The following is a 13,326-nucleotide window of genomic DNA, read 5'->3' as shown; positions in this document are numbered from 1 at the left end:
ATCAGGTTAAGAGGGAAGAAGTATTCTGGGCAGGAGGCATGGTTCCCCTTTTTCTATTGTGCTACCCCTAATTCAGTGGCATTGTGTTTCTAGTGTCAGAGTCAGTGTGTGTGTGTGTGTGTGTGTGTGTATGTGTGTGTGTGTGTTCATGCCTGCTGCCTCCTCTATTCTACGTGGTCGTGATAAAGTTAAAAAACTTTACATGTTTTATACATGTTAAACCATGAGGCTGTTTCTTTCCTCTTTAAAAATGGTGAGTCTTGGGATGCCTGCATGGCTCAGTTGGTTAAGCGTCCGACTCTTGATATCAGCTGTCTTGATCTCAGAGTCATGAGTTCAAGCCCTGCACTGGGCTCAGCACTGGGTGTGGAGCCTACTTAAAAAAAAAGGGTCAGTCTCTTACTCCATCAGCCACAGGCTTGGGGTCTGAGCAGGATCCATAGCCCCACAGTCTTTAAATTTCTGACCTGTGCTCTGAGATCATTCATTGGGTTTCAAAGTGGGAAGACTAGATCTCATTTTCTGCTTCTGTCTCATTTTGTGCTCACTACTTAAATCTTTTGTAGTTAACTTATTTTGCTCTCCAGTGAATATGTTTAACTATTTTCTGACATGGTAGTTGACAACATAGGCTCTAGAATAAGGTTACTTAGATTTAAATCTTGACTCTCCCATGTACTTAATTAGTTATTCAGCCTCCTTACACCTCAGTTCCTCATCTGTAAATAATACCTACCTTATAGGGATGTGATAGTACTTACAAATGCTTAGGTAGCATTATTTATTGTTATTATTTGGGAGTCTCAGCTGCATTGTGTCTGTTTGCTGATGCTTTCATGGCTCTCATCTCTAGTGTGACCTCTGTTGGTCAGTGTACCTTTTACCTACTCTCTAGCTTTTCTTTCTTAAGTGGCCCTTGGTACCTTGATTTTGGTGAGAAATCGAGCACCTAGGTCTCAGAGGAATGGGCCTGGAGAAAGGTTCTGAGCCCCTCTATTGCCCGTGGCCTTCATCATCACCCTCCTCATCTGTAGCACTGCTACAAGACAACAGTACTGTAGACTGACTATTGCAGGAATGGCAGCAGCATCCTTAACCATGATAAAGGCTAGGATTAGCTGGGGGTTTCTAACTAGACTCTAGCGCTTTCCTATTTCTTCTTGTGTCCATTCATTGAACACATCATCCAACTTTTGCTATGTACCAAGTACTAGGATCAATGAAAGTCCAAAGTAGCTCCAAATCTCAGGGACTCACAGACCCCTGGGGGATGGCAACCGTGGGTATAGCTGGCAAGCATGCCCTGGGCATTACAACGCCCCATAGAGTGTGCCAGTTGCATTTGGCCTCAGTGGGGAGCTTGTTTAGGAACAGAATATCTGGGGATGTTTTACAAGAAGCACAGTGTTTGTGTGGTTGATGCCTGGTGACAGATTCCCCAGGACACGTGGATGTTTGTTTCTCTCGGACCCTGCCAAGCAGTTCTTCCTTCCATAGCAGTGTTTACAGACACAGTCCATCAGGAAGATTGTTCCAGCAAAGACTGTCACTGCTTTGTGGAATGTTTTCTGGAGCTTCCAGAAATGCCTCAGTAAATCAGGACTGGCACACCAACTGACTGCTTTGCTGCTGGAGCTCTTAACATGAAAGGCTAGGAATGATCCTGGCAAACGCAGGGCTGACGTCTGTGGGAACAGTGGGAGTGACCCTGGCAGGGAAACAGGGGAGGCCTGGAAATTGTTTCTCTGTCCCTGCCTGCTACTCTCTGCCCTGGGTTTGGGGCTCTCAAGCACCCACGGATGGCGTTCCCGGGCAGGGTGTGCCCCTATGTTATCCCAGAGAATGAAGAAATCCCCCAGACAGCTCTTAACAATGTCCACCAGGCTAATGGCAATGAAGACGAGAGGGCTGTGTCCAAACTGCAGCGCAGGCACAGTGACATAAAGGTCTACAAGGAGTTTTGTGACTTTTATGCGAAATTGTAAGTGTCTCTTCTCCTGGGAGAGGAGCTCCCCTCTTCCAGATCTAGCCATCTTGGGTTTCGAGTTCACTAGCTATTGATGGTTTTATTTCCTCGACTTTTAGCAGGGGCATTCTAGGGTGATGGAGGGGCGGGGGGTGTATTCCGCAGGCAAGAATCCACCAGATGAAATGCAGAAGTGAACAAAAATGCTGCCTTTAAAGTAATAGTAGTAACATCTTTGTCTTCAGTAGGTTCCTGATAATAGTACATTTTCATTATGTAGTCTAAGAGGGAGATTTAGAGTTTTTGCTGTCAGGATTTATAATAGAAAAATTGTATGCTCTAAAACTTCCTACACATAAGGGGTCAGTTGAGGGGAAAAGTAAAAACTGAACTACAGACTGTTAATAAGGATGCACATTTTTGTTAGGTTTAACAAAGCAGTTTGAAGTAGGCTAACTGGGTTTAATACTGTTTCAAAGGGACTGAATGAATAAATAAGAATGTTGTGTAACCTGCGTGTGTGTGTGTGTGTGTGTGTGTGTGTGCCATTAACTCTAAAAAGTTAGTCTAATTCATGTCATTAAGTGGAGTTTAGCAAACAATAAAAAAAAATAGTGCAGAGTAGTATTTAGTATTATTTAGACCAACTCATGTAAAGTCGGAAGCTTCGAATTATTGCAGATTCCCAATTTGTCAATTAAGAGTTAAGGAGAATTTAACTGACCTGATTCTCTATTTCCATGAACCCATTCTGTGTGGTATTGTAACAGATGTCATTTATTTTTCACAACTTATAAAGAGTTCTGTTTAAGTATAATTGGGCAATTATAATTATACTGTAACCAAAATGCTTCATGGACTTTCAAGATGCTTTTTGGATTTACAAATTTGTTTTTCATTTTAATGCCAGAAAATTTTTTCCCATACTTTGATCAATAAGACAAAAGAAAAACAAAAAGCTCAATGATGCCAAGTTTTCTGTGTGCAGCTAATTTGTGGAAGTGGGTCAGTTGTGACTGACATAACAATCAGTTATGACTGGCCAGATGTAAAGATACTTCCCAACATATATATTCTTTGTCATCAACACTTCTTAGCATAAATCCCTTTTTGAAAAATCAGCCAAGTAATTATTTCTAGCCTGATGACAGTTATAACTATCATTCATAACTTTTAAAATGTAGAGAGGGAGGCAAACCATAAGAGACTCTGAAATAGAACAAACTGAGGGTTGCTGGAGGGGAAGGGGGTGAGAGGATGTGTCAAATGTGTGATGGGGATTAAGGAGGGCACTTGTTGGGATGAGCACTCAGTGTTGTATGTTTTAAGTGCTGAGTCACTGGGTTCTACTCCTGAAACCAATGCTACATGATATGTTAACTAACTTGAATTTAAATTGAATAAATAAGTAAATAAATAATTAATTAATTACCTGAACTAAAAATAATAAAAATAATAAAATAAAATGTAACTTCTATCATAGTAGTGTTAAAGATAAAAACAACTGTAAAAAGAAATACACAGGTCACTGTAGGTTCATTAGTTGTAACAAAGTACTACCTCTTTGGTGGGGGTGTTGGTAGCACGGGAGGCTCGGATGTGGGGGTGAATGGGAACTCTTTACACTTTCTGCTCAGTTTTGCTGTGAACCAAAAACTGCTCTAAAAAATAGTCCATTGAATAAATACTGCCAGAGGGTCAAAAACAGGAGAGGAAAAGGAAATGTAAACAGATCAGTAGCTGGGTGAGATTATTGGGGCTTTTGTTCTGAAAGTTTCCTCTAAGGTTCTGTTTCCTTATCCTGCTTGTTATTAAAAGGAATACCTCTTCAAAAATACACATTACATTATGGCTAAAACTAGTTTATTTTTCCTGTGTGTGGGAAACTATGTTTTTATAATGTGTCAACCTATTTTCTAATTCTATTTGAGTATTTGAATTTGACTATAACCAGTGTTTAGTATAATGAGTAGTAAACAGGTGATAAATGCTTTGGTCTTGGGACTGCTTTACACTCTTAAAAATTGTTGAGGTCCCCCAGGGCTCCTGGGTGGCTCAGTCAGTTAAGCATCGGCTCAGGTCAGGATCTCATGGTTTATGGGTTCAAGCCCCACATCGGGCTCTGTGCGGACAGCTTGGAGCCTGGAGCCTGCTTCAGATTCTGTGTCTCCTTCTCTCTCTGCCCCTCTTCTGTCCATGCTCTATCTCTCTGTCTTGCAAAAATAAATAAAATGTTTTAAAAAATGAAAAAAAATTATTGAGGTCCCCAAAGAGCTTTTGCTTAGCGATATTTACTGTTTTTGAAAATAAAACTGAGAACAAAATATTTATTAATTTAAAAAACAATAAACCCATTACATGTTAATACTAATAACTATTGATATTAATTTTTATGAAAAATAACTTTTCAAATGACAAAAGCTTGGTGGGAAAAATGGCATTGAATTACATTTTTGCAAATCTCATTAGTGACTGTCTAAGACAGTTTCTCAGTTCTGATTCTGTGTTTATCCTATTGTAATATGTCGCTAATGTATATAAAGAAAATATGCTTCCCATAGAGATATAGTTGAAAAAGGAAGGGAGTTTTTGAACCCCTAAAAGGGTCACAGTGACCCCTGTACTTTAAGAACCAAGATAATAATGGATCAGGACATTCCAGAATGTTCTGCACTTCCTGCTTTTTAGGAGTTCTTTTAAAATTATAAGGATTGAGTGAACCTTTTGAGGGGGTCGAAAATTAATAATGACACTTTGTCTTTGAGTAGCATCTTCTGGCTTCCAAAGTTACATACTTTTTTAAATTTTATCTTCAAAACGATATTAAGAATTATGGGGGCAGGTGCGGGCTTCCCATCCTTCATCTAGGGACACCTGTGGATTTTGGTCAGGAGAAAGGAGAAACACAAACCTTTCCAAGGGCTTTATTAAAATTGTTGTAATTCATCTAGCTTACGGCAAAACCCAGTAAGAAGGGAATGTGAAGATTTTTCTCCCTAACCAACAGTAATTTTGAAATGACAAAGTAGAAAATTTGTTTTAATGTGATAACTTAGGCTAGGTTTGCCAAGCAGTGAGGCTGCCTGTCTTCCTTTTTTTTTCTTTTCCTTTTTTTAGATTTTATCTATCTATGTATCTATTGAGAGAGTGTATGCAAGTTGCATGCAAGCAGGGAGGGTCAGAGAGAAGGGGGAGAGACAATCCCAATCAGGCTATATGATGCTTAGTGCAGAGCCCCATGTGGGGCTCAATCTCACAAACCCATGAGATCATGACTTGAGCCGAAACCAAGTCAGTTACCTAACAGAGCCACCCAGGCGCTCCTTTGTTTTCTTTTTTTGTGATGTTTTAATTTTATATTTAAGCCTATTAAGTAAAGTTGAGTTTTGATTGGTATGCGGTTATGAACATGGTACTTCTGCATGAGGTTAGTTATGGCAAGGCTACAAAATAGGAATACTGTTCTTAGAAACATTTGGGGCAAGAAGGCAAAGTTTTCTTCCACTGGGGTGGGGCGGAGGTGAGACAACATATGTGTGAGCCTTTCTGCTAAGGAAACGGCAAAACTTAGAAACCGGCTGGAGACAAGGCAGTTATTAATCTGTAAAATGAAGACTCCTCACCTGCCTCACAGGGTGGTTGTGAAGATTCTGGAGAATGTCAGCAGTATCTTTACCAGGTGGATTGATTCAATATCTGGGTGGTTACAGGCTGCACCAGGGACCTAGACACACAGGTAGAGCTTGTGCTCTGAGTGGGCGTCTGAAAATAAACTTGCCAAATTGTGAAGGACAGTTTGGCCAATGACTGCTCTGGTTAGGGGACATTCCTCACTTCATGGCCTTTTAAAACAAAGCAGTTCTTTTTTTTTTTTTTTTAAGTTTATTTAAGTAATCTCTACCCCCAACATGGGGCTTGAACTCACAACCCCACGATCAAGAGTTGCACACTCCTTCGACTGAGCCAGCCAGACGCCCCCAAATACACAGTGGTTAAATAGGGCCTGGAACCCTTTCTAGAGTTCTTCCTATATGCTTCAAGGTACAGTGGAATGACTGCAAGGGAGAGATCGGGTCACTGGGCTCTTCAGTAGTCACTTGACTGCCTAATAGGTAAAGCGTGATGGTGTCCCTATCACATATTCTCGGATTTTTGAAATTGATACTATAATCTGGTTGTGATTTTATGAATGGGGGCCCTGGATTCTGGTCCTGTATCTTCCATTAACTACTGAGACTTGTGAAGTTGGATAGGTCATTCCACCTCCCTGAACCTCCCTGTGTCATGTCTGTAAGATGATCTTCATAATGGACAATGCTGTGACTTTAAGATACAGCTTATAATGCCAGTGCCTAATACTTGTCTTACTAATGAGGTTACAGGACCATGGCACTCTGGCTGGTTTTAAGAGCTACTGTAGCAATTGCCTTCAGCAGGATATAACCAAAGGGATAACCTGTGTCCAGCCTAGGACATGGCATTCAGTTGACATGCAATTTAGATTCTGTTCTCAGAAGGGTGAAAAACTGGCTTTGAGATGGTGACCTGTGGATATTTTAATTAGGCTACTTAGGAAGCTATAACCTCAAGCTCTCTCAAGAGCAACTCTTGACTTTAATCTCTATCCCTAGTTTCTCACAGGTAGCAGGCACCCTCTTCTAGTATATTTAGCAAGAGGAATGTCAGCAATATTAAAAACAGATTCCAAGCAAGAGACCCTTTCAGCACCTAAGATGCTAAGGCAAAGAGATGGGAACAGTTTGAGTTGAGTACTTAAGACACAAGAAATTGGGCTTTAGGGCTACAATATGATTTTTGTCATCAGATAGAATTTTCTCCTTCGTCCTTTATGTTGTTTAGTCTTAAGTTTAAGAAAAGGTAGACAGTCTGTGACTTCTGTCCTTTGTGTATTACAGCAACATGGCCAATGCCCTGGCCAATGCCACCTGTGAGCGCTGCAAGGGGGGCTTTGCGCCCGCCGAGAAGATAGTAAACAGTAACGGGGAGCTGTACCACGAGCAGTGCTTCGTGTGTGCCCAGTGTTTCCAGCAGTTCCCAGAGGGACTCTTTTATGAGGTGAGTCAGCCTGGACAGAAGCAACAGTCCCTTCCCACTCCACCTTGTTTTGAGGCATCCTTCTTCGGTTTAAATTTCAGTATGAAGATGGTGTTGAAGTACCAGGTATTTTGGTACCTGTCAGGTCAGTGATGGCTTCTGTGTGGAATGCCCTGACAGACCCACCAACTTGTACTGTTCGTTTCACCTTCCTGTGCCAGAACCCTTGGTGCCTTGTGACTTGACCCATCAGATCTGTGCACTTCAGCTCAGCAGACAGAGCCCTTTTGTAAGCTTTAGCCGCAGGTTTTCTGATTTGCTTGCCCCCTACACATACCTTCCTGATTCCTGCCTCTGTCTTTCCCCAACTCAGAGCACCATGAAACATCCTCTCTAAGGCAGGGTATCTGTTACCTACCTTTCAAACAATCAATAGGAGCTTCCATGCATTTATTCTCTAAGAAGGATCTTATTTGGATATTTTGGAGGGATATCCTGTCCATATTAAGCTCTTCTATGTATCTTCTTTTCCAAATTCTTGCTCCTGATTCTCGTGTGTTACCCTGTGTGTCTACACTTGGATTTCTTCTTACCATTGCTAAAAGCCCCTACTCACAGAATATGTCTGCTTTTGGGAGTAGTCTACAGAGGCCAAGCCCATGTTGTTAACAAAGATGAGAGTGGTTGTGTGTGTGTGTGACCAGTTAGATAGTGCACTTTTACCAGCTTACTCCTTACATATTTATATGTGTGTGTTATTCATATGCATGTCTCTCTGTGATAATATCTGTACATAGAATTATGTTATAGCCAGAGACAGCTGCTCTTTGATTTCTTCTTTGCCTAGCACATTTTTTAATTTCCCTGTTTTAAAAGCCATTCCTGAGGAAGGAAAGGTAATTTTTAATGGTTATTAGTAAGTCAGTTGTTTGCCACTCAGATGGCATTTTCCCATGGAAATAATGCCTCCTGAGAGGGAGGTTTCCAGGCCAGCCTGCAGAAAAGCTATTTACCCCATCATATGCACATGACATGCAGAACTGCCCTGTCTATAGTAACATAACTCTGGGGAAAGCTTTAAGAGTTTTGATTAGAGGGGCATCTGGGAGGAGGGGCGGGGGGCGTTCTGTCGGTTAAGTGTCACGATCTCATGGTTTCATGAGTTCAAGCCCCACATCAGGCTCTGTGCTGACCCTGCAGAGCCTGCTTGGATTCTATCTTTCTCTCTCTCTTCCTCCCCTGCTCGTGCTCTGTCTTTCAAAAAAAAAAAAAGTTTTGATTAGAACACATATTTGAGCTCCTGCTCTATCCCAGAAACTATATTCCCCACAATAAAAACCCTAGCAACAGGAAGAGATTCTTGTTTTCTTTTCCTTCATTCTTCCAAACTCCTTCCCTGGGCAGTGGGAATCTCTTTTTCTGTCAAATGTGATGGCTTTGGGCTGGGAATGGCAAGTGACAGTGAGAAGAGGCGTAGTAGGAGGGAAGACCAAGGAGGCAGCTAGAGCAGGGACTGTGCTTCTTGGCATCAGGGTAGCAGATCCCTTCCTGAGGTTGTGGGTGAAGCTGCCAGTGGTAATGAGGAGAACGGCAGCTAGATTTCTGAAGAAGAAAAGGAAATCGCTAGGGGTCTAGGCAACAGGGAGAGAAAGGGAACAGGGGCAGGAGGGAGGGCAGTCCTCAGTTGTGGTAAAAGGAAAAGGACCTGCTTCCGTGGTCTTGATGGAACACTCAGGTTCTCAGGTCAGCACAGTGGGGGTGTGCTGGGACTCTGGCTCAGGTCAGCACAGTAGAGGTGTGCCAGGACTCTGGCAAGGAAGGAGGTCACTTAAAGAGAGCCAAGTGTCTGCCTCTTGAGGAAACATGAGTCTTCATACTCTGTCAGTCCCAAACTTACCCCTACTTTTTTTCCCCCCCTTGAGGCCCAAAGATGTTGCAGTGTTGCTATAACACAGTAGGTCTGTGATGTGAATGGGATTAGAACCTAGTTTGGTCTCCTAATGTCTAATATGGTATTCTTTCCCATGCGTATTCTTTTCAGATCTAAGGGTTTTTTTGTTTGTTTGTTTTTTAAGTCTAGAGAGAGAGCACGAGAGCAGGAGAAGGGAAGGGGCAGGGATGGGCAGAAAGAATCTTTAGCAGACTCCACGCTCAGCACAGAACCTGATGTGGGGCTTGATCCCATGATGCTGGGATCATGACCTAAGCTAAACAAATCCAGAGTTGGATGCCCAACTGACTGAGTCACCCGGATGCCCCTCAAATCTAGATATTTTTATTGAAATGGTTAGTTATGGCAAAAACCTTAGGAGAGAGTCCAGAGGAGGAAGAGAAGGATCCAAAAGGGAAAGGCAGGGTCAGTTTTTCCAAACATTAATTCAATATTATGTGGTCCATTCACCTGGCACTTTGGAATTAATAATTGTTGTCAGGCACTGTCACCTCCTAAGGTCCTGGTTCCGCATCTGTGTTCTGTCAGCTGTCAGGCCACTTGTGCTTAGTCAGAGGGGAGGCTCTGTGTGAGCTTTCAGTGGGACAGAATAAAGCATGACTCACACTTGTCCTCCTGCCCACACCTCACTCCTCTTTACTTCTGGACTATAAATATGCTTCCTGGGTCTATCTGATATTATTCCAGAATGTTATGAATACACAGAACTAGTCTATGAATGGGCTATTGCCCAGCTTAAGGTCCCTTGGGTCCTGAGGAAGATTGCTGTTTTAGCTACACTTAAAATTAAAACCCCTTTTCCAAGGCCAGGGATGTGTAAATCTGCATGTAGAAAATCTGGCCTTTCTTTTTGGTTGAATGATATCCGAGAAAAAGCTATCCAGGGCTTCCAAGAAATAATCTTCATTTTCAGTTATTGAAAAGCAAGCTTAAAAATTTACCTGGCTTGCTTTCCATTTGAGACACAAAGTATGGACTTCAATCTTGGTAATAATAGCAAATGTGACCTTTCTACTCTACAGCTTTGTATTGCTTTTGTCTTATTATTAAAACATGAACCTTCCCTTATTTCCACCATCCCTAGTCTTTTCTCTGTAGGATTAGTTCTTCCCCTTGAAAATGGGATTCACTTTATACTCTGTAACTTCTGATATTTGGGATCAGATGGCCAGGATGCTCCTCCCTTTGGCCCCAAAGGCAAGTCTACTATTACACTACTGTTTCCTACCCATTCATGAGGATGTTTGTCTGGAGGTAAGCTGATTGAGCTCAGCTATTTCTGGCTCATTTGCAGCTCCTCTTAAGACTGTTTTAGCAGCAACCAGGATTATTACCTGCACTGGCTCCTTTATGCAGGGTGAATTCCAACCCACCAGCTTATGTGGTTCAGTAAGTGAACTTAAAAGTTTGCCATTGAGGCTGTAATCTATCACTGCTAAAAAATATAAGGTCTGTCTCAGTGCTTCTTGTGCTCCATAGCTTCTGTCATCAATGACTGCTGTACCTGGGATGTTTTTATTTACAAGACCACATTAGTCATGTTTTCAGGCCACTCACACCTGTCTCATTTCAGTTGTCTTCTCTGACGACACACAGCACTTTGTTTATACCTTTAGTAAAGATGGCATTTCACAATTTATTACATTGAATACCTTGGGTGCAAGGACTGTTCTCATTGATTCAGTATCTCTATAGTTTGTTATGCAGTATTTGATGACTACTAGGTGCTTAATAAATACAATGGTATGTATACAGTACTTGGATTATACAGATGGCAAGATAAAATGCTAAGATTCCCACTAGGACCCAGGGAACACATTTTCTAATATAAACATTGCAGGCTATCCTTCAGAGTCTTTACTCATTTACCTATTGCTCATTTCATGAACATTGTCCAGAGTGGTGGATGAAAGAAATGTATTCTTATGTAAAAATAGGAAATTTCAGTTTTGGGTAGAACCCTGAGTAAAATGCCTAGTCATGATGTATTTTCACTACCATAGGTGAACCACTGATTTGGTATATTGGTTCAAGCCAATGTGGTGTTCTTGAATAAACTTAGTTGTTATTTAAAACCTACAGAAAAGTTGAAAGAATAATACAGTGAATATCATGTATCCTTATGCATCTCACACACATACCCACAACACCCATCTTCTGCCAAATTGTTTGGAAATAATTTCCAGACATATAACACTAAATGAAGTTACTTTAAATTTTTGTGTTTTTGGGGGGAGGAGATACAACAGAAGAATCATAGTTAAGGGATGATTTTTGGGATACTGGCCTTAACAAAATGTTCTTTTATTGACTGACATGTTATATCTAGTTGGGATTGAAAGGGTATTGAAAGGGATATAGAAAGGGTAAAGTAGTGACTTTGCGGTGGCAAAACCTAGCAGATACTATTTTTTTTTTTTAACGTTTATTCATTTTTGAAAGACAGAGACAGAGCGTGAGTGGGGCAGGGTTAGAGAGACAGAGAGAGGGAGACACAGAATCCAAAGCAGGCTCCAGGCTCTGAGCTGCCAGCACAGAGCCTGATGTGGGGCTCGAATTCACGGACCATGAGATCATGACTTGAACCTATGACAGGCGCTTAACTGACTGAGCCACCTAGGTGCCCCTGGCAGATACCATCTTTTTTTTTTTTTTTTAATGTTTATTTTTGAGAGAGAAACAGAGTGCGAGCAGGGGAGGGGCAGAGAGAGAAGGAGACACAGAATCTGAAGCAGGCTCCAGCCTCTGAGCTGTCAGCACAGAGCCTGACACAGGGCTCGAATCCACAAGCCGTGAGATCATGACATGAGCCGAAGTCAGACGCTCAACCGACTGAGCCACCCACGCGCCTCAATACCCTCTTAATCAAGTGGTCAAGGTAAACATGACCAGTAAGAAATCATGTTGAGATCATGTACTCTCCGATATGATGCAAGAAAATAGAGCATATTATTACCCCTGTGGTATTCCCGCAAATCTATGACCTCAGTCTAATCATGAGACAAACACATAATGAGGAGCACTCTACAAAACACAACCCGTACCCTTTAAAAGTGTCAAGGGCAGGGCTCGGTCAGTTAAGCACCTGACTCTTGGTTTCAGCTCAGATTATGATCTCACAGTTCATCGGATCAAGCGCTGCATCAGGCTCTATGCTAACAGTGTTGAGCCTGCTTGGGATTTTTCTCCCTTTCTCTCTGCCCCTCTCTTGCTTGTGTGTGCGTGCTCTGTCTCTAAATAAATAAATAATAAACATACGTTTTTTTTTTTTAAAGTGTCAAGGTCATTTAAGACAGGGCAAGGTTGAGGAACTGTCACAGATTGAAGGTGACCAAACAGCCTCGATTAGTCAGACATCATGAGATTTCCCATGTGTGTGTTTATTCATTCTTTATTGACCTATCCATCCATTTAACAATATTTATAGGGGCGCCTGGGTGGCGCAGTCGGTTAAGCGTCCGACTTCAGCCAGGTCACGATCTCGCGGTCCGTGAGTTCGAGCCCCGCATCGGGCTCTGGGCTGATGGCTCAGAGCCTGGAGCCTGTTTCCGATTCTGTGTCTCCCTCTCTCTCTGCCCCTCCCCCGTTCATGCTCTGTCTCTCTCTGTCCCAAAAATAAATAAACGTTGAAAAAAAAAATTAAAAAAAAAAAAAAACAATATTTATAATATTAGTTAGGTAGTTACAGTGTGTCAGGCACCATGTTACATTCTAGGAGTACAATGATGAGCAAGGTAGATAGAGTCTTAAGGAGCTTATCCTACAGTGTATTAGACTAGGCTGACCAAGATCAAGTCATTGAAAATTAAATACAAAACTTCACAGTATTACAGACTGGTTGGTAATAGGAAGTTAAATCTACCTGAGGACAGATTTCTACCCCAGAATCTACTGAAAACCGGAATAGATGATGTTTATATTTCAGCACAGTGGCACTTGGTAAAGAGCTTAGTAAATGGAAGGTACTTTTTTTTAGAAAATAACCATGATATGATTTTACAGGCTGTCACTACATATATCTGCAGCAGCTTCTAGCATCGTGCCTTGCCTTTAGTGGGTCCTCTGAATATTTGCTGACTGAGAGAAACTGTCAGTGAAGCTGTGCATCCTAGGATGTCTTAGGAACCATGTATCCATAATTAGGTTGTTTCAGGGCCTCAGCATTTTCCTCAGATTTGTGCAATGGAAATAGAAGGAGGATTCACTTTATTGGTACGTTGTCAAAAAGGAACACAGTAGTTCCAGGCTGTAATGTCATTGTTCCACATCCAACAGAATTACCTCTTCATCTGTCTGTGTTCAGATTAACAGTTCTCAAGTGAAGTTCACATCGTGTGTTGGCAGAGAAGCCATG

At 41.8% G+C, this 13,326-nt stretch overlaps 1 protein-coding gene across 10 annotated transcripts in view; it reads left to right on the top strand.

Annotated features, from left to right (window-relative positions):
- The window catches only part of LIMS1 (LIM zinc finger domain containing 1), a 155,917-nt gene that overhangs the window by 122,251 nt on the left and 20,340 nt on the right, over window positions 1–13,326 (top strand). For 8 of the 10 annotated variants that reach the window (XM_043553182.1, XM_043553180.1, XM_043553186.1 and 5 more), the window contains exon 2: window positions 6,883–7,042. In XM_043553182.1, coding sequence (XP_043409117.1) covers window positions 6,883–7,042 — 160 coding nt within the window. Of the gene's footprint in view, window positions 1–1,703; window positions 1,982–6,882; window positions 7,043–13,326 lie in introns of those variants that run through there. The other 2 variants (XM_043553178.1, XM_043553177.1) reach the window with 2 other exon arrangements.

The sequence above is a fragment of the Prionailurus bengalensis genome, chromosome A3 (assembly GCF_016509475.1).
Source record: "Prionailurus bengalensis isolate Pbe53 chromosome A3, Fcat_Pben_1.1_paternal_pri, whole genome shotgun sequence".
NCBI classification, from domain to species: Eukaryota; Metazoa; Chordata; class Mammalia; order Carnivora; family Felidae; genus Prionailurus; species Prionailurus bengalensis.
The sequence above is the reverse complement of the archived record's forward strand: the minus strand, read 5'-3'. Positions and strand labels throughout refer to the sequence as shown.